This window comes from Drosophila subpulchrella, chromosome 3L, assembly GCF_014743375.2.
Source record: "Drosophila subpulchrella strain 33 F10 #4 breed RU33 chromosome 3L, RU_Dsub_v1.1 Primary Assembly, whole genome shotgun sequence".
NCBI classification, from domain to species: domain Eukaryota; kingdom Metazoa; phylum Arthropoda; class Insecta; order Diptera; family Drosophilidae; genus Drosophila; species Drosophila subpulchrella.
The window spans coordinates 10,498,648-10,524,697 of NC_050612.1; the positions used below are offsets into that span (position 1 = coordinate 10,498,648).

The 26,050-nt window shown below is 41.5% G+C and overlaps 2 protein-coding genes across 9 annotated transcripts; both read left to right on the forward strand.

Moving 5' to 3' along the window:
* The first annotated feature begins 41 nt into the window (after positions 1 to 41).
* LOC119555416 (protein encore) lies at positions 42 to 26,050 on the forward strand. Of its 8 annotated transcripts, none has more exons than XM_037866776.1 (14): positions 42 to 278; positions 13,754 to 14,157; positions 16,554 to 17,196; positions 17,254 to 17,358; positions 17,418 to 17,574; positions 17,720 to 17,873; positions 17,936 to 18,256; positions 18,314 to 18,528; positions 19,097 to 19,450; positions 21,746 to 22,649; positions 22,715 to 23,324; positions 23,386 to 25,088; positions 25,152 to 25,251; positions 25,448 to 26,050. In XM_037866776.1, exons 2-14 carry the CDS (start codon positions 13,777 to 13,779, stop codon positions 25,501 to 25,503), a joined length of 5,703 nt encoding a protein of 1,900 aa, XP_037722704.1. In that variant the 5' UTR covers positions 42 to 278; positions 13,754 to 13,776; the 3' UTR covers positions 25,504 to 26,050. The 8 variants fall into 8 exon arrangements, with proteins under 8 accessions (XP_037722704.1, XP_037722705.1, XP_037722701.1 ...); XM_037866777.1 differs by having other exon boundaries at positions 17,433 to 17,574; XM_037866773.1 differs by having other exon boundaries at positions 16,554 to 17,358.
* LOC119555418 (protein javelin) lies at positions 8,971 to 12,684 on the forward strand. The gene is made up of 2 exons (XM_037866781.1): positions 8,971 to 9,226; positions 12,551 to 12,684. The coding sequence occupies exon 1, from the start codon at positions 8,984 to 8,986 to the stop codon at positions 9,104 to 9,106; it is 123 nt and encodes a 40-aa protein (XP_037722709.1). The 5' UTR covers positions 8,971 to 8,983; the 3' UTR covers positions 9,107 to 9,226; positions 12,551 to 12,684.

The window sequence follows — 26,050 nt, forward strand, 5'->3', positions numbered from 1 at the left end:
AAGAGCGGGTATTAAAATTTAGCATATTCGGTCCATCCGAACTGGCCACACCACAAAAAACAAAACAACAAATTTCGAGTGAAAATGCGGAAAATGCGTGCCACAAAGGCCTAAACAACTTGGAAAACACCGCGAAAAACAGCCAGAACTGCAGTGCCGCCCCCGCAGACTTTTCGATCCCCGGAAAACTCGTAAAATCGGAGAAAAGTGAACCGAGAGCAGGGCAAGGAAGAACCAAAAACAACAACGACTCGCCATGGGCAGCAGAACTGAAAATGGTGAGTTTAGAAGAAAAAGTCCAGGAAAATCGTTCAGAATGTGCGATTCGCACTCTCTTCGGTGGAAAATGATGTGGATTTAAAAGAAACTATTGGTTGCATATCAAAATTGCTAAATTTTCGCATTTCGCAGCCGCCGGCAGCGGTTGCATTTTGGAGTGCAGAACATACACACATATATGCACATCAGCACTCCATGCATATACATACATACCCTATATTAGTGCTACCGGGAAGGCCCCGTTATCTGATTCCGGGGTGTATGTCTAATTGGAGTTGCTAGTTGGGACCTTTGTTCGCCGAGGAACTTCATCGGGGGTCTAGAAAAGGCATAGCATAGCTAATACCAGGTTTTCATGGCCATTGCACTATGCTATAAGCGTGATAAAAGCAAGGATATCTTATTACCATACAAGAAACGGGTTAAAAAGTAAAAGAAATGTTTTATATTTTGAATTTGCAAAGACTTTAAGTCTATTATCAAAATTAAGTAGTGTTTTAAAGTCTGCTTTTAAAATATCAATCATTTGTTTTATATTTTTTCAGAGCTCTTTCTCATAATAGGGATAAGATCAATATTTCCTGGTCTTAATTATTAATATGTTCCTATCTTTTTTAAGGGTCCGTAAGTTTTCGTTTTTGTAGAGAAGGGTTTTTGCTGTGGGGAATTTTGTATTACCATTTAGTTCCATAAATTTCTGAGTAAAATTATTAAATAAATAAGAGCAAGTCAATAAAGGCCTTGTTTAAAAAAATGTGTATAAAGAATTCGTTCAATTAAAGTAAATAAGAGTGAAAACTTTGTAAAAAACATAATATTATTGTTTTAGTTCATACATAATAACCATTGAAATCGACTTATAGGCACGGAATTCTATCTTTATGGGTATAAAACTGTATAAAATGTTGACCGTCTATAGACCATCAAACCTTTTAGGAGTGATTCCAGTTCGGCTAGAACCCACAACTTCTGGGGACAAATCGCATTCTAGCCAACCGTTTTTGTAAGTTTCTTCCTCTTCGCCATTGCTCGATTTATAGAGAATGCTTTGTTTGTGTTTAAAATAGATTCGGAATGGCTCTTTGGCCTGCGTCCGCCATTGTCGGTGTTTTCGAGTGGGTTTTATTGAAAATCTATTTTGCGAATAATCCGACTAGGCTGGCTATATCTCCCCTGCCACTTCTCTGGGTGTCTTTCACATTTGTCTCCATATCTCTTACATCGGCGGCGTTGCGATCATGTCGTCAGGTTTGTTTATTTGCTCTCCCGAAAACCCGGGCAAAGGAATGACTCTACATTTTAGTTATTTTTGGTATTCCCGCATAAATATATTTTAAAAAAGGTGACATTTTAGGATTTTAGTAAAAACTAAAAAAATATTTGTTCGTTGATCATACAAAGATAAGTAATGAATATGAACAGGTGGATTTTTAATGTTTTCTAAATTATAGATATTTTTGAATTAAAATGTGTACTTTAAGATGAGATTTATAAAACAGGGAGTTATGTTACTTTGATACAAACTAATATATAATGTTTTGGGTTAACTGAACTTTCATTCGGTGAAGCTATGAATTATAGATCTTGCACATGGTTGTACTTAAATGGTCTTCAGTGCAAGTGTTTACTGTAATATTTTTATGTTTCGAAATATATTTGCACTAAAACGTCGCTGTTTAGTGTTTTTCTCTGTTTATTATTTTATTCGGATATTCGCATTCAATGATTCTTCCTACGATGATGCTTTCGGGAGATGATGTCGAGAAGACGATGATGTATTTTGGCCTGATGCTATAAACGAAATGTCGTCGTTGTCTAACAATGTTGTAGTTGTTGTCTCAGTTGCTGCTGCTACTTAGTTAGTCGATTTTTGTTGCGCTCGGATTCGCTTCGCCCGTCCGTTTCGCAGTCATTACACAAACAAAAAAAATTGAACGCAAATCTTACTGCAAAAACTCGCGAAACCAAAGCATTTTTCATGCGAGAATGTTGGGAATTTGTGTAAATTAATTTATTGCCTCTGCTCATGCCACTTGCTATCGGATGCCATTTTATTTAAATTTTCAAACACATTCTGGCAGCCGCACATCTTTTGATTTGGCATTTCTCTTTTTTGACAGGCGAACTTCTGGTACTTGGATATTTATTAAATCATCTTAACTTCAGGAAATTTATTATATATTTTTTCAACCTAATAAAACATTTATTTTTTTAGAAACCCTTACAAAAATTAAAAAAAAACGTTATTAAATATTCCCAAAATTGTCTTTTATATTTATTTTTATTATTAGTTTTTCTTAAAAAGTATGTACATTGTACATACACCTAATAATACCTATTTATATTTTCCGAATAAACATGGGACCATTTCAAATACTTTATACAAAAGTTAGTACACTTAAAAGAATCCCCCCTGTAATTCTTATGGCTGCTGCTTATGAATAATCGCCTGTGATAAGAGCAGACACATCACATCACATTGGTTACGCCAGTTTTGTTTTTGATTTTGATTTGGCTCAAAGAGCCCCACCTCTTCCACCCGCCACCTGCCCCTCGACTTCCTCTTCAGATTCTGCAGACAAAGTTGCGATGCCAAGCGAATTCTATTCCCGCAAAGAGCGAAGGAGGTGGTTGGGTTGGATGGGTTGAATGGGGGTGGTGCCTCTAGGCCCGCGCAGATGCTTTTTGCATATTTCATAATTCCCGCAGGTGGCTCCGGCCGGGGCTACGTGGACTGAGCCCGGGACCGAAGCCGAAGACAACAATCAAATGGCCCCAAATGTCGGCTCCCAGGTGCCCCTTTTTGTATGCAACGGGGCATGTTTCATATGCCAAATGAATGATTGAGGGGACTTGAAGTCTAGCTTTCCTATCCTCTTCCCATTAATGTTTTCCTGATGGAATACTAGTCGTCCGTTTACAGGACATCTGCTAGTCCGGATCCTTGGCTTGTCTGGTTGTGCTTAGCTTGGCTTTTTGCGCTGTGTGTCGCAGAACTCAAAAGGTTGCTCAACGTGGCCTTAAAAGTTTTTAGCCGTGTGTCAGCTAAAATGAAAGCAGGGAATTGCTAGCAAAAGTTTCAATGATTTCGAGATTTCCCCTGAAAGATATTAGATTTTTAAATATTTGCTGGGGTAAATTTAAAACGCTTTAATTTTGTTGATTTCATTCATTAAGAGTCTTTACACCTTATTAAATAAATAGTTTTGATAGTTTATTACTAGTTTTTAAAGAATGTAATAATGTTTGGAGATTTGTATTCAAATCAGCTTTTCTAAAATATATCATTTTCATATTACTTTCATATACAACCTTTTAAAATTGTCAAAAACAAATAGTGTTATTATAACATTTAGATTATTTAATAAATAATTGTGTACCTCATACCATACTGCAAGGAGCTTTTGTTAGGAGCTCTTTCAGTTTGTATATTGTACCCCTAGAATCTTACTAAATAGGGTATGAAAATCTGACCCCCAAGGACCAGTTAATGGTGACTATATCCATCAAATCTGTCATAATCAGGGTTTTAGCAAGTATGTTTTAGGTTGGAGGAGCGCTTAAATGAAGACTTCTCTGGGGCGCCTCTTTCATCTGTCTGCCTTTCTTTCCATCTGTCTGTTTTTCTTTTTTTTTGTCTGGGTCAAGTGAACGGAGGTGATGGTGTCCTTGCCAGCCTGCTACCTCCTTTCTTGGCCAGGCGTTTGTTGTTAACACCTTTCATGGTCTTCAGGACACGAGACACGGCATGGCCCAGTCATTGTCACAGGCAAATTAATTAAAGGACCCCCCCTGGGCGATGTCGTAAAGCATTTAGCATTTTAATTGCGCCATAAAACGAACCGGGGGCGTACAGTCGTCGAGGTGTTAAGCAGGTGACTAAAGGGGGGCCGGCTGGGCACTGGGGGGTTAAGGGGTAGACCAAAGTGGATATATAGCCGGGTAAGAGTTGACTCTGCTTTGGCATTTGCCGGCTAATTAGATTAGATTTGCTTGCTTAATATCCCCCAGCAGGATAGACACAAAAGGCTTTAATGGCAATCTCTCTCTGCTCTTCCTCCATTTTGTGTAGTGCGCAAATCTCTGACTAACTGAAGAGTAATCCAAGAGCCATTATTGAATCCTCTGGTTGCTGTTAAAATGCTTAGATTGAGTTTGCTTTGGGATTTCAGGTGAATTCTCGTTAAATACGTTTACTTTTAGACTATGAATCATATTTACATACATGCATCAATTTTCTTTTGTTTTTGCCGAATATTGCTAGAAACGTATTTGTTTCTCTTTATTACCCCTTTAAAAAACATATTATAAAATAAATGATCTAATAACAGCATTAATAAACAAAAACAGTCTGATGTTATTGTTTCCAAAGGTCAGGTTATGCATTTTTTTTATAAGTCATACAAAGGCATCGTTGTATTTACAGACACTGTACCTTCATTACAATGACCAGTACTTTAATTTCCTGTTACTATGATATTTCTTGTATCCTTTAGTTACCGGGGGAATACAGGTATTACAGAATTCAAATTGAATTTCCAGCAGGAAATCAGTGCATTTGCATCTGCCCTGTGGGCCAACTAAACTGGGCCAACGCAGGCCACACCCACTGGACATCCCCGCGTTGACCTCCCCTCCCGGAAAACCACCCAAAACCCCACTTTTGGGTACTGCAGTTGCCTGCGGAAGTGACAGACGGATGCTGGTAGTATCCTCGAGTCCTCGAATCCTCGCATCCTCGTATTCTCGTATCCTCGTACTCGGCACTTGGCCTCGAAATGCGATGCGCTTTTAAGCTCACACGTGCGGCGGAGCTTAAGCTCGGCCCCTCTCTGAGGGGTATAAACCTCTCTTTTCCCATCTCCATGTACCCCTCTCTCTTTCTCCAGAGAGCTATCTCTCCGTGTTGACCCAAATAAGATGTCGTAATTGCAGGCGAAAGGCGCGACATTCACGAATATGCAATTACATTAACCGAAGGGTGAAGAGAGAGAGAGAGACAGAGAGAGGAAGGAGCAACAGTCTCGTCCTTTTTTCTCCCTCTCTGTCTTTCTGTTTCTTTGCCAATATTCCCTGTACCATTTCTAGATTTCCCAGCATTTTACATAAATTATTTATTACGACGCATTTGGGGAAACGCATTTCGGCATCCCCCAGATGCTAAAAAGGCGAAAAAAAGTCCTGTGAGAGCAAAAAGAGAGAGATAAGGGAGCCAGGAATCCCCGGAACTCATTTGGCTAATCGATGCAAATTATTTTGCAATTTGCCTGAGCGAGAGGGAGCATAGAAAGGCTAGAAAGAGATAGATTACTGACGCAACTTTGATTAAATTCAAGGTCCCGCTAGACAGAATGTCGAGCTTATTGCGTTGTTTGCACTAAAATTATGTTGCATACTTTGGGGTGGAATCTCTGTGTGTGTTTGTAGGGGTTTGTTTGTATTTGTAGTGGAATCTAGGACACGCTTCACCTGACTTTCATCCCAAAATTGCGGGATGCACGCTTCAATGCACACGAAAGGATGTGACTTAACTATAAAAAATAGTAATCCCAATAAGGGGAAATGTAAATATATGAAAATAACATCATGATAGTATTGGAATAGTTTACTTTTGAAATTATACGAACATTGTTAGTTATCTTTGGCATATATAAAAAGGATTCGACTTTTAAGATTAGTTATAATACACTTTTACTCGTATCAAACAAAAAAGTCTTTTGCCTCAAGTCGTTATTATGATTCTTTTGTATTTCATAACGTTTTTGAAAAAAGCTAAAATCAAAATATATTTTCTAAATATGAGGTCATTTGATTTATTCTTATATTTTTTAACATTTAAAATCCAAGGACGTTTTTATACCTTCAAAGATTATTTTCTCCCTTGTTAGATGAAAAATGGATCCAGTTTATGAGAGAAAAAATGGTGATTACTCCTGGTTTAACATTATTGGCAGCCACAATGCAGAAATCTGTCCTATCGCCTCCTTATCGCTTCTTTTCTCCCCTACACGTTTTATTTTTTTCTTTTCCCCTTAAGCAACGAAATTCTAAAAGCTTTTTTATTGCCCACTCAAATGATGAATGCATTCATCGCCAGGAAAAGAAGAGGGTCGGGGGCAAATAAAATAACTGGCGTATTCCGTCAGGAATCAAATGCAATTTCAGGCTATAAATTGACAGATATGCAGGCGAAAAAGAGATGGCAAAAGCCAATAAAAAAGTGAAGGATAAAGCTTCAATTGATGGACACTTTTTTGGTCAATTTGCCAGTGATTTGCGAGGGTAATTGAATTGGAAAAAGTTTTACGCTTGAATGTAGGGTATATCATGATTTATGGGATAAAGTTTTAAGTGGAAAATAATTTGTAATATTTGGGGCCAGAAATATGCAAACAAAATCAACTTCGTTTGTGGATACCTAACGAAAATAATTGTGAACTTAAGTTTTCTACCAGAAATATTATTTAATAATAATTTCATGTTGTAACTTTAAAAGAATATTCCCAAGTCGAATGGTCCTCGTCTGATATGTTTCCTTTCTATTTAAAACTATTTCCATTCGGTTATCTGCTGGCTTTGGCATAAACAATTTGATTAAAAGTGTTTGAGGCCCAGATTTAGATTGCTTTGATGGAAAATCACTTTGGGCATTTACATTCAATTAAAATTGAATTCGATTCCCAGGTAGAGCATGAAAAACCTCACCGACTTTTATAAAGTTTTTTGCTTTTTATTGTTTTTGTGCCGTAAACATTCCAGTTTGGTTCGTTACTCCCTCCCTTTCTTTTGCCAGGCAGGACTCTCGCCCCTTCTCTCTCACGCACTTATGCTCACATGTCCAAGGTCCTTTTGTGGCCTGCTAGGAAGTGAAGCCACAGAACCAAGCGGGGATATAGGGATATATAGGCAAAAAACACAGAAAAACATAAAGGATGAGATGCCCAGTTACCAGAAGAACTACAACAACTGCACTCGGTACGCAGCACACGCACACAAACTCACCAGGAAGGACAATAAAAGCAACAACAATAGCTACCAGGAGTAGCAGCAACAAGAAGGAGTAGATGAGGACACTTAGAGAAAAATTATTGCAAATCAAATTTGAAAAAAAAAATACCATATCTTTGGAATTTTTCTTAAACTAATCATTCTTACAAAATAGTTAAAAGATTAGGAAAATTATTCTTAAAAGGTCATCCAAAATTAAATGAAGAGGTTTGGAAAACACACACAAAAGTAGACTGTTAGAAGTTGGATAATACCATTTTTTTCAATCCCTTTTAAAAAGATTTTTAAACTGATTTAGCGATATATTGTAAGTAGTCTTACAATTTGTAATGACAATCCAGAATATCAAGTGTTATCAGTTTTATTGAGATATCATCGTTCATATATTCATCTTAGTTTCATAGCATTTTAGGGTCTACAATTTTTTTTTGGTATATAGATCTATCAACTCTATGAGGTATTCTACCGGTTTTTAATGACAATCCAGAATATCAAATGTTATCAGTTTTATTGAGATATTATATTTCATATATTCATCTTAGTATCATAGCATTTTAGGATCCAAAATTTTTTTTTGGTATTTAAATCTATCAACTATTACTGTGTTTATGCGATGCCGAATTCACGCTTTCATTTCGCGATTTCAGCCGATTCGTGTGTGCATAAACGTCATTTCGTGAACTCGGCAACACACGAAAGTTGACTATGAATTCAACCTCAAAGCGTGAATTGGTGACAATTAAACTCCGGTAACTCTATATAATTATCGGAGTTGCCACAACGATATAAATACATAAATACACCTTACATTTAACAAATTATTTGTTCATTTAGTGCCAATGGAAACTAGTTTTCATCTTTTATTTTGCCGGTAAAAAGATGTTATACTGGCTTCCACATAATTTATCTTTAATATTAGCAAGATTATTTCATGCGAATCGAGAAAAAATAATCGGTTTAATAATCGCTGACACCTTTTTCCACCGGTCCGGCACCTCTGTCAGCTGAGATTGATAGAATGCATGAATTCGGCGGTGTCGCATAAACAGGAGCAAATTTTATTTCACGCTTTTAAGAAATCATGAAACCCTTAGCATAAACATAGTATATATGAGGTATACTACCGGTTTTTAATCCATCAATCCAGAATATCAAAGGTTATCAGTTTTATTAAGATATAACCGATCATATATTCATCTTAGTATCATAGCATTTTTGGATCTAAAATTTTGTTTGGTATATAATTCCATTAACTTTGTGAGGTATACTAATAACCCCCATAATTTTACTGGATAACCCATTGAAACCATAATTTCTTCGAGTGAGTGCAGAGTGGAGAGACCCGAGCAAATGCCACCCCAATAAGCATTTTGCCTCTGGGCCATGGGACATCGGGCGAACTATGTGGTAGGGAGGATGTATAGCGTGAAAGAGAGGGGGCTAGAGAGTGTGAAAGAGAGGGGGAGACCCATACGCTTTAACCTGTTTTCCGCGAAGCTTTTACGCACTCGCAGGGCTCTCTTTTAATTTTGGCCGAGAGAGAAGAGAGGCAATTTGTTTTTTTTTTTTGCCACCCTTCTGGGGAAAAGCACACACGAAGGAGATATTTAGCCGAGAGATTTTAGAGAGAAATTCAGAGAAAAAGAGACCTTTCGCCAGCGAATTGGCCCAGTATCCATTCGGCCGTGTTCCCATAATGTCCGCCAGCGGTCGTCGCTTCTGTCGCAGCCGTTGCCAAAGTTGTCATTGTCATCCGTACCAGCAGCAGCAGCAGCAGCAGCAATATCCACAGCAGCAACATCTACAGCAGCAACACTAGGCAGCAGCAACCAGCAACTAGCAGCAACATTCACAGCAGCAACATCTATAGAAGAAGCGGAGCAGAAGCAGAAGCAGCAGCTTAAAAATACATTTTTCACAATGAAGCAAACGAGCGGAGGCAAGAAAAATTAGTGCCCGAGAAAATTAGTTTTTCAAGAAAAAATACAAAAATAACAAAAAGAGTGAGAGAGAGAAAGAGTGGGGGGAGAAAATTCGAGAGAGTGAACAATGGTCGATGGGGTTTATTGGGTTGGGGGTACGGTTTTCGGTTTTCGGTCCTCAATACAAAATATAAGAAATCCTAGTGGTAAAAAAAGAGAAAAAAATATACAAATGGCACGCGCGAGGAAGAAATAAAAAAAAAACTCGGTTTTAGAATCCACCAAATTGTGCGAGTGAAACTGCAGACTTCGAGTGGTAAACGGATATATGTAGAGCTAAAAAGGAAGCCCCTTTTGCCGGGCAGAGTGTTTAAAAATATATATACAAAAAAGTGCAAAGAAATGTGTGCGAAAAAGAAAATGTTTTCGAGTCGCGAGGAATTTTCATTTGGTTTAAAGACAGTTTTTTTTTTCTTGTGGCCTTTTTGGTGTATTATACATACACAGTCGCACACGTTTTTCCCTCACACAAACACACTTACAAACTCATACGAGAGTTCGGGTCTTTTCCTCGGGTTCGTTTTTCATTTCGTACTTTTCTTTCTTTTTATGTTTTTTTATATTTTCCGTAATTCGGTGACGTTTTCGCATACAAATTATAAAGAGTTTTTCCGTGTGAGAGCTGGTAAAATGCATGTTCGGAACATATCATCGACTTGTCAACAAATTATAATCATTATTTGGCTCTAGGTGGAAATGCACGCCCCATTTGGCCCTCTTCTTCTTGCCACTGTAGGGGTTTTTTCGCTGGCTCATTTTCCATTTCCCTTCCGCCGCCTTTTGCGAGTGCATCGCAGCCAACTTCCTGCTCGAGCTTCTAAAGTGCAGGCTCGCCATGCTCTCTATATAAGTACACTCGAAAAAATTGGGGGTAAACCTCTTCCGAAGCTAAAATACGATTTTTTTTAAATAAACTAGAAAACAAATGTTGAATACATTTAAAAGTTTCATTGTATTAAAAAAAAATATAGTTCTTTTTAAGCGACTAAAGTTGTATTTTGCATCAGAATTAATTTTGTTTTCCTTTTTATCTTCAAAAGTCAATAATTTTAATCTACGCATTTACAATTTTTATACTATAACAAAAAAAAATCAAAAGGCTTTCCAAGTAACTAAAGTTGGCATCGGAATTAATTTTTTAAAATAAATATTCCTCTTTATCTTCAAATGTCAGTAATTATAAAATTTTCATAGTATTACAAAAAATATAGGTCCTTTCCAAGTAGGTTTTTTTATGATCGCAACTAATTTTGTATAATTAATATATATCTTTGTCTTCGAATGTCAATAATTTTAATCTACTCAAAATGGTATGTTCAAGCAAAGGTCCTAAAATATTAAAAATATACCAAGTTCATATATTACACATTTTATGAGAAGAAAGTTTATAGTTTACATATCTCCCAAACTTTAGGTATTGTTTATTTCGTGCATAGGTTTGAAAGACTTTGAAAAATTAGATAAAAGTAACATTTACTTTTTGAAATGTATTTATTCTGATGGAGCAAATTTTTTTTTCTGAGTGTACTAGCTGGTTCTCATTTTTTAGGATTCTCCCACGCAGGCGCCTTGGAGCTCATTCTCCGCAGACTAGACAACCGCAACACATTTCCTAGTACTCGGCACTACGAGGAAGCTTTTTTGTTTGTCGCTTTGAGCGGTTGGCCGGAAAAGAAGACGGCCGATAGGCGAAGAAAGAGAGGGTCTGTGTGTGTGATGAGTGAGTGAGCAGCTGTAAACAGCTAAACAGCAGGAAGGCCAAGTCGTAATACCGTGCCACATGCAACCCATAATTCCACTCCACCCCCCCCTCGGAATTCTGATTCCCGTATTCCGATTCCTCTCCCGAATGCAATTTTCCGACTCTTGTCCCAAATTTCGTTGGCGAACTTTGCCGTCGCCTTTTGCCTTTGCCTTCGCCTCATTTCCACCAAAAGCGGTAATAACAGGGGCAGGGAAAAGCGGTGGAAAAACGAAGACGACGACGTCGTCACCTTCGTTTTGGTCGTGTGCCACACGTCGTATGCGTGTTTCTTTTTAAGGCGGCTACGTCATCTGTCACCTGCCCACTTTTCCGCTTTTCTCTTGCGCGATTCTCCAAATCTCGTTTCTCGCTTTCGCATTTTTCGCGGGTATTTCCCCAGAATAAGAGATTCACTGCGACTGTCACGGCATTTCGCTTTTGGCCAGGTGTTTTTGGCTCAAAAAGGGGGAGGGTAAAACCTCTTGAAAACCTTCATTCATCTATTCCCTCGTCGGCTTTGTTTATATTTGCATTTCTTGCTCTTAGGGGTCTTATAAGTATTTGTGAGAAACAAACGAAAGGAAAATCATAATTTGTCATAATTGGTAAACCCAAAACGTTAATTAGAAAACATATTAAGGGTTCTTTTATAATTGTATCATTCTCAATATTATAAAGTCACATTTAACAATATGTTTGCCATTTATTTGTGATTTCTTAACAATTGTAAAAGAAATAATATAGATTAGTGTAGTATTGAGCTTATAAAGTGATGTAAAAACAGTCCTTAAATAATTTAAAAAATACTTTATCATAAAAAATTAAAATAATATATTAAATTCCTAGCTTAGCATGAGGACAAGAATTGAAAGATCATTTTGCTGAATAAAGTATTTCCTGGGAATTTTCCGTTGCCCTGCCGCTACACCGCAGATTTTAATTATATAAACCAAAAGGCTGGGCTCCCTTTCCCAAGATTCCTTTACTTGCCGCTGCAAACACCGACTTGCCTCAGTTATTTATGCAAAGTCCATTCAACTCGGACAGATAAACATCAAATTTGAAACATTTTTTGGGTGTTCAGAGCACAACCCTTTTAGTACGCACAAAAAATGAACGAAATTAGCTACCTACTCCATAAATTGTGGCAATCAAAAACTCTAGATAATTACGCTGAATGGGAACCAGTCGGGTGTTATGTTGTGTGTGTGTGCCGTCCTTATAAGGATATTCGCCAGGAGCTCTGAGGAGGCCTGAAGATAAAGAGAGCAGGCGAATATCCACCCTTCTAATCGTGCCGAGGGCAATATTCGCATCATGAAATTTTCTCGGCTTTCGGTTCGTGCAGTTTTGAATATCAAAATAAATCGTAAACAAGGTCATATTGTCTACGAGTGTGTGATACACGGATACACAGTTTTGCGGAGGGATTCTCTCGATTTCTCGATTTCTCACTCTCTCCTTTTCTCTCTCGCCTGCGCGTTTCTCTCTCGGGGAAATGAAAAGCCCTCGACTAAAACTTCCTCCAACTTTGCAGATAGTAAAATGTGTGCCACAGGAAACAACAGGAAATCAAAGAAATCCTCCAAGAACCTGAACTATATAGACAGCCAGAAGGAAATATCTCAATAAAAATAACACAAAATCGAGGAAAAAAGGAAAAATCAGCGAGAGAAATAATCACAAAACAACAACCAGAAAGAAAGAAAGCTTTAACTAAAATATTTTTAACTATACAATATACATACATATATATAAATTAATTATAGAAATAGCGACTTAAGTGTTTAGTGCATAAATGAATTAATTTTTAAACAAAACAACTGGGAAAATCAAGCAAGTGTACAGACCAAAAAGATTGGGCAGCTTCTGATTTTCGGTGATATGGTGTAAATGTGATAAACAACGTTCTAAAAAAAAAAAACCAACAACAAACAAACAACCAAACGTTTTAAAACTCAATTACCACAATAACAAAGAAAGAATAAATACCTTTGAATAGTGTTTTATTTTTCCTCCCTTCGCAAAGTTTTTTGCCACGAAAATCCAATACAATAACTATTTATCTACAAATACTAAGCCTTGCATCGTATAAACAAACTAAACTACAAGTAAACTAATCTAAGTCGCACAAAACCAAAGCAAATCGAGTGAAAACAACAGCGTCAGAGATTTTTGGTTCAACCTTTTTTATAAAAAAATATTCTCTCAACTGCACTGCCGCAACTTTTCGACAAATATGAGTTTTTTCTGAAAGAATAATAAGGAAATTATTAAATATTCGTACAAATACTATAAAGAAAACTAAGCAAAGATTCTTATGAGCCGCAGACAAAAAGAAAATAAAAGACAACAACTAACCACAAACGAAAATTTGTTAACAAATTTTTGGAGCTACATAAAACCGTGTAAACAAAATGCAATAGTCTAACTCACTTATTGAGGTAATCATTATGGGTTTAAGAAATTATAAGTTAATTACATTTTAAAAAAATACTTTAAAATATAAATATAACGTAGAAGATATCTGCCATTTGAAAAAAAGACATCTATTATTTATTTCTATAACTTGATAATGTAAATTGTCTGTTCAGAGTTAAAACTAACTATTCCAATATACACTTCGATATATCAACTTTTGATCGTTAGTCTTACTTTTCTAACAAGCAAATTAAAATAAATAAACTGATGTTTTGATTGCTTTACTAACTTCGTTTTCCGATTTCTTGTTCCGTTCCAGTACACTTGACATAAACTGTGATTATGAGTTCCACAAAATCTCAAGTAGCCCTAGCTACGAATATTCCAACCAATTTATCCTCTGCCGCTTCTGCCTCAACAGCGGCCGCTGCGGCCGCCGTTGTTGTTGTTGCCAGTGCCAACGCCGTCGTTGCCTCAAACACCAACTCATCATCCGGATTGGGTTCAGGATCAGGATCTGGAGCAGTACTATCAGGATCAGTAGTCACTGGAGCAGCCACTGCCGGAGCAACAGGATCTATAGTCTCAGCAGCCACATCCTCCGTTGCCACCATCTCGAGCAACTGCAGCAGCAGCAACATCAACAACAACTGCGGCGAGGAGTGCCAGTCGGCGGCCGGATCCTCGAACTTGGGACGTCAGAACAGCTTTGGCAACAGACGAGTGAGTAATGCCCATAGCCCAAAATACACCAAACCCTCAGCTTAAGATTGTGACTTTCTCTTAATATTTAACACCTTTGTATGGACTACATTTATTAAATGTGGCTTTCAAGATAAAATGTATATTATAAAACTAGAAGTTCTACACTTATAAAGCATGCAGTTCAGAAAAAAAAGTTTTTTCTATCTTTTTGTATTATATATTCTTAAAAGATTTAAACTCATACTACAAGAAGGTACCTTTAAATGGCTGACTTGAGAAATTTTATAATGCTAGAAAATACATAGTAAGATATATATTTTGTATAGCCCTTCATAAACATATTTCTTAAAGGTGGTATAATACAATGTATAATACATAAGCCCTTTCAAAAACGACGCATTTCATGAAATATAGGTTAGTATAAAATAGTTCAGACAGGCGAATGCAGGGATTATAGAACTGGGGTATATAGGTCAGGTCTTGTCAGGTGTCGCGTTGCAGTTGGGTTCTCATTTCTCCACTCTACTCCCCATCATCATCATCATCATCATCATCTCGGCCCTGCTCTCGATTCTCGTGGCTCTCTCTTATCTCTCTTGCTCTCGCAGGATGCACACACATAAGTGCAGCCATGAAGTGAACTCTCGAGCAAAGGATACACGCCCAAAAAACGTCTAATAAACTGGGTCAGGTCACTGGCAGTCCAGGGAGGGGGCTACGGGGGACTTTATGGGGGTGGGGATTACGGTTCTGCGAATCGCATTTGCTGGAAATTCCCTAATCGACCCCGAATGGCAAAAGTGTTGCAATTGGTAAACGTGTTTCTGATTGCTCCTGCTGCAGTTCGTTACTGCCCCACAATCCCAGACAGTTCTAAACGCTTTTTGCCAACAGAGTTCAAGGTTTATGTGTGAGTTGGTGGGTGGTTGGTAGGTATGTTTGTGGGTGGTTGGTTGGTTGGTTCGGTCGGTCGGTCGGTTGCCTTGGTTAACTGCTCATGCAGGATTTATCGTCAATCATTGTTTATGTGCTGGGCGATAGAGTGGTTTCCCAGGGCCCCCTCTTTCCACCCTCTCCCCTGAAATTTTTTGGAGCCCTCACTGGCAGCTGCTAGTGCTTTTTGGTGCTGCTGCGTGGCTCCAAGGTCGATTTATTGATTTTTCCCACAATGAAAGTTAAATGGGCGTACCAGATTCCTGGAAATCACTTTGAAAGCCACTTCGAAGAATTGGAAAATTAGCCACTCCTGAGGTTGGGCAGCAAAGTTGTTTTTTCTTCTATTAAATCTGCCAATTGCAATAAATAAGCCGGGCAATAAAGTTTTTCTTCGAGCGAAAAATCTGGAAATTGCTAGGAATTTTTTGGCTTGCCGAAGTTTAAGGTCAAGAATATATTTATGTACCTATAAAATGTACGCTCAGGAGTTTTGGTATTTGAGTTACTTAGTCAGAATATATCGGATGTACTTCATTCTAAATGATACAGCCTTTCTTAATATTCAAAGATTTTTAGTTAACATTCTTTAGCCAGGTTAAGGTTCCCTACTTTTCCCAGATACAACAAATACAAATTAAATTCCCAAATGATTTATTACCATTTATAAATTAAGAGCTTAGTCCAGGGCTCCTTTATAGAACGAAATCCAAATCCTTTCTTGTTGAAGCTTCAAGTGTTAATTTAGCCTGTTGGCCACGTCAAGTGACTTCAACAGCTGATTAATGATGTCAGTTTCTGTTGGTCCTCGTATAGCAGAAAATCAATGGGGGCAAACAAATAAGAAAGGCACGAAATTAATGTGCCTGATGACTAAACTTGAACGATTGGTCGACAGACTGAACGCCTCACTGCGTTTATCCTCCGTTTTCCGTCCTGTCCTTCAGCGCGCGAAAAATGTCAAAAGGCAATCCTGGGCGTAGGTTGAGGTTCAAATACTATATAAGGTATATAATATACTTTATAAGCCTAGCACGGCAACCAGGCGGAGTTTACTCCCCGGTAACCTTTTCGGGTTTTTCCTGTGTGAGTGGGTCGTTTGTTTTTCACATTTCAATGAGCCAACAATTGCATCATGGATTGACTTTGAACGCCTGCCTCATGTTGGTATAGTGAAACCTCTATAAAGCGAAGCTCAAATTAAAAAAAGGTGTATGAATTTGGAGAACTGTATAATATAAACAGAGTAAACTAAACGTCAGTATAACAATTTAATTAAACTAAAAATAGAAGATGAAAACAAGATTTGATCCTCTAAAATACTTGGCTACCTATGAATATGCTGATTTCCCTTAAAAGCCTTTGGTATATAAGTTCTCGCTTCGAAGTTCGCCTGTGGACTCACCCCTGGTAAACTTTGACATTCGCTTGTTACTAATTCGAAACTAATTACTTCACCCCTCGACCGCTTTTCCTTGCAGGGCAACATGAAGGGCAAACATCTGACGCGTAGCCATGCGATGCGTGAGTCCACTTCGCCACCTCGCACGCCAACGCCGCGGGCTGCCTCCGAGCAGCAGCAGCTCCAGGGGGAATCCCACGAGCACAATAATAACAATAACAATATCAACAGCAAAGCACAATCAACTGGGAGGGGTAACTCGCCGTTGATGGAGACGCCAGCCGTGATTGTCACTAGTCAGCAACCGCAACAGCAGCTGCAGCAACATAATGTGCCCCAAAAGCCGCAGCAGAATGTGCCACTCAGCAACGAGGCCGAGTTCCCGAAGCTTTCGCCTCCAAAGAAGTCCGGCGGCCAACACAATCGCACCAACAGCAACGGCAGCGGCATGGAGTATAATAACAACAGCGGCGCCAAGAAGTTCGTGGTTGACCTGAAGTCCAATGGTTTGGACAACAAGCAGCATAACAACTCCTCCACGGGTGTGATCTACAACTCCGGGATGAACTACAAGGCGGCGGATCGCCATGATCGACACGAGCGTCACGAGATGTCCAGCCAGAACAGCAATCTGAGCAACAACCATGACGAGGAGCCGTACCATTATGAGCCCAGGGGTGGAGGCGGAGGCAAGAAGCATCGTGCCAACACCAATGCCAAAGGTAACAAACCACGGTTGAAGAATCTCGGTGGCAGCTCATCAGGAAGCATTGATTTAGGCGGCAACGGCGGAGGCGGCGGTGGAAACGGAAATGGTAACAACATGTCCAACAATGGCCTGTCCAACAACTCGAGCAACAACACCTCGGGCTTTATATCGCGCGGTAAGTGGCGGCTTTTCGTCTGTGGCCAAATACCCCGGCTCATCACTCACTGATTCTAGTCTTTCATCAATCAGAGAACTCGAGCGAGCAGTATACGGACTATGGCGGCACCGATCTGATGGTCTTCTTCCGGGACACCCTCAACAAGAACCCCAAGGACCGCAATATCCTCTTGAAGATCGAGAAGGATCTAATAGACTTCGTCCAGGAAAATAGGTGAGCGGGCGTGCTATTCAAGGAAGAACCAGTACCAAGTTTGGATATTTAAGATGTTATGTTAAGAAATTTGAATTTATATTATGCATTATTGCTTAGATCTTATATTTTCAAACTAATCAAGTTCACCCTTCTTCCTTTGTAGTCGCGGTTGTGAGTATCGTTTTCCGCCAGCTTCCTCGTACAATCGTATGCTGATCCATCGCACGGCCGCCTTCTTCGGCATGGAGCACAACGTGGACACGGAGACGCAGCAGTGTGTGATTGTGGCCGTGGCCAAGAACACGCGTATACCGGAGGTACTTAGACGCATATGAACCGCATATAATATTAACTAATTACTTCATCAATACTCTTTCAGATCCGCTTCCAGTCGATGGTGCGCGACGATGCACGCAAGTCAATTTTGAAGCGGGACACGCACAGCTTCGACGAGGTGCGTCAGTCACCGTACTTGTGCCCCCTCTCTCTGGATCGCAAGGCCAAGAGCTTCGAGGAGCGGGAGGAGGACTACGATCGGGCGCGCAGCCGCATCTTCAGTCGAACGGGAGGCAATCATGACGGCTACTCCGGCGGTGGCGAGGAGGAGTGCTACGGTGGTTGGGAGCAGCAACAGCAGCAGAAGCAGTCTCAGCCGCCCAGACCGAAGAGGCCCAACGGAAAGATGCTGCAGATGCAGAATGTACGATTCCTATAGATGTATACCATAAACCATATATTTATTATAACTTTTATACAGTCCACGGAATCACGTGATGGCATGAGATCCGCTGGAGCCGTGCCCAAGTCGCACAACTTTGGTAACTACGGCGGACCGCCCAGTTCAGGAGGTCCTGGCAACAATTCCTTGCCGCGGGGCGACTCAACCAACTCGATCAAAAGTGGACGCGGTGGCTTCGTGAAGCAGGACTCGACTGGCAGCACTCCATGGCGACTGTCTCCTTCCAGCAGTGGGTGAGTAGCCTCAGAGTCTGTTTTTTTTTGACATCGCTAGACGCAACCGGTTTCACTGAGAAAAGAAATTATATTTTAAGTAACTAAACATTTGATAGTAAGAATTGTAATAGAATTACTGAGGCGGCTATAATACTTTAAGCAGTTGAATTTCTTAACTAATTTTTAAAGTCATTACCATATTTTGTCTAATCATTCTTCATAAAAACCCTTAAATATTAACTACAAATGCTCTGAAAATAGTAGATAATGATTTCGTTTTAATAGTACAAAGTACGAGAGTATCTAAATTTTATTTCAAATTAAAAACGCAAAAGTTCTCAAGCCAAGTGAAGCCGGTCAGAAGATAAACTTTATGTTAAAACCATGTCCATGTACCCAAACTCAAAATCGCTCTCGCTCCATTTCTTAAATTATGAATAATTTTAAATTGACAAACCTTAAAAAAATACCCGAAAAAAAACGAAACCAAAAACATTTTTGTATGCAATCCCCCGACAACAACAACAATAACAACAACAAATGAACCAACCAACATATAAACCAACTCGAACCTCCCACCGTCCAGCTACAAGACGCGCACCCAATCCGTGCGCTCCGACTCCGTAACTCCATCGCCCACGGGCTACGGCAGCGACAGGCAGACGCCGGAGTTGAACCACCCAGCCATGGTGACCCACAGCCGGGTGGCACCACCCATGTCATCGGGTGGTGGTGTTGTCGGCGGTGGAGGACCAGGAGCAGGCGCCACCTCGCCCGTGGATATGGGAACAGAAGCCACCGGGGCTGATCCAACGTCCTCGTCCAGTTGCTCGTCGGGAACGTCGGGACTCGTCTGGGCCGTCACAGACATTTCGAATGTGCCAATTGGCAGCCTCCTCATTGATCCGCAAACCCTCCAACCAATTGTCAATGCAGACGGGTAATTTACAAAAACTAAACCAAAGAAAATTAAACCACACAAACAACTAAAAAATATGATAATACATAAATCGCTGCAAAATTATCGCATTTGTTTACTGCAATTGCTTTTATTTAATTTTTTCTTCGACTTACACATATTCTAACTCGAATAAAACTTAGCGACCAATGCGGCTTTAGGACACAGTTTTATATATATTTATATATATTTCTAAATATATAGTTCGGCATTTGTTAAACCTTATACTTATAAAAGTTACCTTCTAAATATTAAAGACAAACTTGTAGTAATGCATATCTTATTCCACATTCTGTACAAAAAATTATTTGCATTTGTGTGAACTTTCCTTAATATCTTAACGTAATTTAAATTATATAAAGTTTTAAAAAATAAATTTATTATATCATATAACTAGAATCTTAAGGGTAACATGTAATTTTTCTAAGTCAAATATTTGCGGGAAAGTTATATGCCTAGATCAAAATATCTGAAGATTAGTTTTATTTCGTATCCCTTAAAAAAAAATTACATACAGTGGTCGGCATAAGTATTTTGACAAAATAAAAGTTAAGTATACTCATAACTTGAATTTACTTCTTGTAAACTATAGGCATCAATGGAAAGGTAATTTCAATGCCGTTTGAATGATACAATACATTTCTTTACCCATTCAGTACTTATTGAAAAGGACGAATTTGTGTAAATCAACTTTGAAATTTAAAAAAAAAACTTTTTTCCTCGTCTTGAAAACTTAAATTTTTTGATGCAAAAAGTTTCTTCAAACAAAAACAATAGTAACTGCAAAAAGAATTTTTCAAAAATCATTTTTCTTATATTTTTTATGAATTTTTGAAAATGCTTAAAAACAGGCATTTGAGCCATATTTTTGTCTTTTTCATACAAATTTTTTCCGACATTATCACCTTCAAAAAATCATAAAAAATATAAGCAAAATGATATTTGAAAAATTCTTTTTGCAGTTACTATTATTTTTGTTTGAAGAAACTTTTTGCATCAAAAAATTTAAGTTTTCAAGACGAGGAAAAAAGTTTTTTTTTTAAATTTCAAAGTTGATTTACACAAATTCGTCCTTTTCAATAAGTACTGAATGGGTAAAGAAATGTATTGTATCATTCAAACGGCATTGAAATTACCTTTCCATTGATGCCTATAGTTTACAAGAAGTAAATTCAAGTTATGAGTATACTTAACTTTTATTTTGTCAAAATACTTATGCCGACCACTGTAAATATCTGTGTTCAGTACGCAAAAGTTATTTGCTTGAAGCTTAACCAAATATTTAACCATATTTAAAATATCCTTATATAACTTTAGCCATGTTATTGAATATTATTTACCATAAATATTAATACGTTATTATATGTGAAATATGCAATATTATTAGCTTTTCATTTTTCGTGAAGACTTATTGATGTTGTTTTTGTAAATTATCTGCCTAATCTCAAACTAAATTAACCGACACCAAGCGCAACACCAACTGCTATCGAATATAACTATTCGCCTCTCACCTTTCTATATATCTCGATCTGTGCCTTTTACTCTCACGCTCATCGACACCAAACAACACAGAACCCATGGGCGTTATTCCACTATAAAAACAAATCACTCCACTTTCCATATTCTCAAAAAAAAAAAAAAAAAACAGAGTCACCAAGCTTGCCTCTCCAGCGTTGATCGAAATTTCAAGATTTTTAGCTATCGAATGAATGAGTTGAATGTATCGTGTGTTATCGTCTGCCAGTGTTGTCGTCATATCATAATTGTTGTTCGTTCAATTTGCATTTCGCATTGTATCAATCCAATCAGTCAAGCCATTTGTTGTTGTTGTTTTTTTAAATAATTTTATATAATACTAAATGTCTGTCGCTGCCGTCGCGTCGCTAACACACTGCAAGCCCAAAACAAAGATAAAAATAAAAACCAGCAAAACTGTGGCAACTCTGTCAGCAGTCGCTTGTGTTGACTGTACTTTCCTTTTAAATATTTTATTAAACTGTGATTAAAATAAAATTAGGTAACAGCTAAGTCAACTTTGAAAAAAACCAAAATTGAATTCTGTTTTTTTAAATATTTAAAAATATATCTTCTTTTTTGATGTATTGGTTAAGCCCTAATATTTTAATCGCAGTTCTATACTCTTTGTACCTTATTTCCTATTCGAACGTTGCATGCTGCCGAGCGAGAAAAAAATACCCGAATAACACACTCAATCCTACCAGTAAAAAAGTAATAATACAAATACACAAACCTAATAATTGCATTCGATTTTTGCAGTTCCATCTACCACTACGACCCGTCCAATCTGCCGCCCAACCAGGCGCTCCAGCACACGGGCAATCAGTACCAGTCGCAGAACCAGGGGAACACCTCCTCCGGTGGCTACAATAACTACCGCAAGTCGTCGCCACATCTGCAACAGCAGCAGCATCAGTCCCAGCAGCAACATCAGCCACAGCTGCAGCAGCCACAGCAGCAGCATCAGCAGCCAACCCAGCAATATGCCACTACTGAGCTGTCCTGCAGCTCCACCGAGAGTTATGCGGAGGAGGACGCCCAGTCGCCGGGAATGGAGTGCTCCGAGGGATACGAGAGCTATGAGCAGCAATCGTTGCCTGTCCAGCAGCAGCATTCGGGCAACGGGGACTCAGCAAGCATCAAGGGCGACGATTGTGATAGCCTGACCAGTGCCACCGCCTGCCTGAGTATCACCACCTCCACATCCACGAAGAACTATGATCGCATCGAGGTGCAGAAGTACAAGAACCAAGCCACCAGTCCGAATATACCTGCCTGCTGTGCCGTGGTTGAGAAGCTGGAACTGGAAGCTGCAGTGCAGCAGGAGCAGGAACAAGAACCCATGGCTGGACCCTCCTCTTCCGGTTCCGCCACCTCCTCGGTGGGCATTACTGAACTCCCATCCAGCCAGACTCCGCTGCCGATGGCAACGCAGGTTAACTGTGACCTACAATCGGTGTCGCCCAGCTCCACGCCCTACAGTCAGTGCGAGGTAAAGACTCCTAGCCAGAGCCACGCACCCAGTGCCGCCGTCGAGGAACCCAAGACAACCACCTGGACGTACACGCAGAGCTACCAGGCGCCAGACGGATCTACCGTCTTTCACACCACCACTACGCCCAATGGGGCAGCGCCCTACTGCGCCACCACATATCAGCAGGGGGTGAGTTCATCTAGAGATAAGAAGTTTTCCATTCTTACGACCTAACCCTTCGCTTAACCTTTCAGCCCGATGGCAGCATCTATGCGGTTCCACAGGGCATGGTCTATGCCGCCTATCCGCAACCCGGCGTGGGCAATGCCGGTGGGGCCTCGCAGCCGCTCTTCCAGCTGACAACCAGCAGTCACCCGCCCGCTCAGACACTCTTTGCCTCCCCGGAGGCAGGCGGTGAGATACCCGGCGGCACCTACATGATACCTGTCTTCGATCCGGCTCAGCAGCCGCGTGAGGGACTCATCCCGGCGCAGGCCATCTACCAGGCGGGACCGGGAGGACCGGGGGCCACCACAGTGATGCCAATGGCGACGGCGGCTGCCTATCCAACGGCCCAGTTTGCCACGGCAGCAGCTCCCAATGGAGGGCCCATCTACCAGGCGCCGCTCATCTACTCCAGCGAACCGGGCGGTGGTGCCCAGCTGCAACAGCTTCCGATGGCCCCGTATCCGATTCAATACTCCTACCCGTACTACCACCCCATCTCGTACTATGTTCCCCAGCAGGCGGTGGCCGCCGCACCCATGGTGACCTCTCAGCCGCCGGTGGGTCAGGCCCCAATGCAACAACAGGCGCCGCACACGGGAGCTGGCACAGCCACTGGTCCACCCACGGTGGTTTCAGGTGGGAATCAAAAACATAACCTTAAACCTTTCATCATTATACAAATGCTTTACCCCTTCAGTTTCAGGCCAACAGCACCATCAGCCGCATCAGCAGCACCACCATCAGCAGCAGCAGCACTCGAGCAACGGATCTGTGGTGACCTCCAGCGGCTATGGCACACGGGTGAAGCGCACACCAGGCGGTGGCTCCATCCACTACAATCCCAGCTACACACCCAGCTCGGTGACTCATGCCGGTGGCACCCATCATCCGTCAGCGGGCTCCGCCCAGATCATTGCTGCGCCGGCGGCCAGCACAACCACATATCATGCGCTGCCCACGCTGACGCTGGCCCACGGTGATGCAGCGACCGGCACGGATCTCAGTGGTGCGGGCGGTGCCCATGTGTACGCTGTGCCCGCTCAACATGCAGCGCTGATCCCAACGAATATCTTCCCTTACGCAGCGGCGGCGGCAGCAGCAGCCGGAGGTCCAGGAGGTCCTCCGACGGCTCCTCAGGTGGTGCAGCAAGCCCCACCACCACCTCCTCAGAGTGCTCCCCATCATGCGCTCATCACAGCTGCTCCGTTTTACCCAGCCAGTGGTGGTAACATGGATCAGGGTGCCTCACAGTCGGCTCCTAGTACTCCAGCGGCTCCTGGAAGGCAGGCTCCGCTGTTCAGCACACCGCCGGCTCCAAATAACGCAAGCAGTGGCAGCAGCAGTGCGGGCGGAGGCGGCAACAGTGGTGGCTACCACAGCAACAGTTCCACGCCGCACTACTACCAGAGCCAGAACAGCAACGAGGGCTACACCTCGCCCTATGAGAAGAGGAACCATGGCGGTGGTGCCTCAGGAGCCCACACGGTGGGAGTACGCAAGCCATACCACCCAGGTGGCTACAATCCAAGGCATTCGGTTCCCCTGGGAGGCATGCCCTCTGGTGCAAAGACTCCGCTGCTGAACTCAAACAATGAGCCCACGCCGCGTGCCTCGCCAAGCAGCGTGAGCTTGGGCGGAGCCTCTTCGTCCGGTGGAGCCACTAGCTACCAACATCGTGGGCCACCACCCCACACGATGGGCGTAAAACGAGACAACAAGCCCAACCAGCTGCCGCTAATCAGTGGACCACCGCCCAGCTATGCAACCAACTCAAGTCCCGGCATCACTAGCTACGAGGCCAAGCCACCTGTCCGTCTGAATGCCGGAGCTGCCAGTTTCCGGAGCCAGAAGTCCATGAACCAGGACTACCGGCGCAGTGTCTCGCAACGGAACTCGCCTAGCGCCAATGGAGGAGGAAATGGCAGCCACGAGAGCAGCAACAACTCGCCCAACAGTATTTTGGGCAGCCAGAGCAACAGTGCTGCCAACACGCCCAATGCTGCCGCACCACCACCTCAGCCACAGACCACATTGGTGAGCCACTCTGGAGGATTTGTGGTGCTGGACCAGACCACCGGAGCCGCCATGAATGCCTCGCCGCCCTCGCTCTACGGCGGCGGCGGTCCAACTGCAGGACTAGGTGGAGGAGCAAGTGGCGCTGCTGGAGCGGCCGGCTCGAATGGTGGCCATCAGCCGGGTGGCGGCGGTGGCCCCCGCTCGCACATTCCCACTGCCCAGCTGCACCACAGTGCCGCCGCTGCCGCCGCCGCAGCTGCTGGCAGCCAACAGGCCACGGCGGCGGTGCTGAGCGGCGTGGCCGCTGCGGCCGCCCTCGGTGGCTACAATCCAAACGGGGCGTCCGGCGTGTACTTCAAGTATGGCCAGACGTACTTTGCCCATGTGAGTAATCACTAATGTCTTGCCGTCTTCAAGATTAACAATGTATTTATCCGAATATTTTAGCCCTCGGTGGCCTTGCCCAACAGTCGACGATCGCCGTCGAACGATATCCGGCCGCAAATGGCGCAGGTGGCCGGCATGTATCCCACAATGATGATACAAGGTGGGCACAAATTTTAAACTGACTGAAAGTTGTTGGTCGTGTAGTAAATATAAACAAACTTCATGTAGACACTTCTGTATCTAGTCATCTTATTTGATGTTATTGAAATCATAACTTGATCTTCTAATATCGGGTTTTAACATGCTCTAACTTTATTAATATGAAAGCTAACAACTTCCTTGCTTCCTTTTTCCAGCGCGTCATCCCAGTCGCCATCCGAACCCGAACTACAAAGGTTCGCGTCCGCGGTAAAGCCAGCCGGAAAACCAATATAGGAATCCCAAGCAAAACAAAAACTACATACACATAACGGCATACCTAAGATAAATATAAATAGCAACCTAATCTAGTGGAACATAAAGTAGTTGACAACCATAAAACCAGATGAAGTGGACCGGATAGACGGATGGAAACGCAAGAGCAGCGCATAAGGAGAATAGAACTCGTCGAGTGCTGGCCGCAGAGTTGTCGTGCATTATTGGTAGCAACTGGAAAGGAAGGGGGCGTGGCAGGGACTCAGTCACCAGGTCGCCAGAAAACCAAACTAAACTATCCATACACCATGAACACCACATGAAAGCCGGGGAGCGAAACAGAGCGAAGCCATCACTGTTATCTTCCGCAGCAAGCGAAGGGAAAGGGGGGAAAAACCGACAAAGCATAGCATATAGCCTCTATATAGTTAAGGAGTATTGTACGGATATCGCTACAATAACTGAACCGCTACAGAAGAAAACAATTGAATGCTGTATATTTTGTGCCATTATAAATAGTCTTTAATAAAACAAAAAATCGAGTA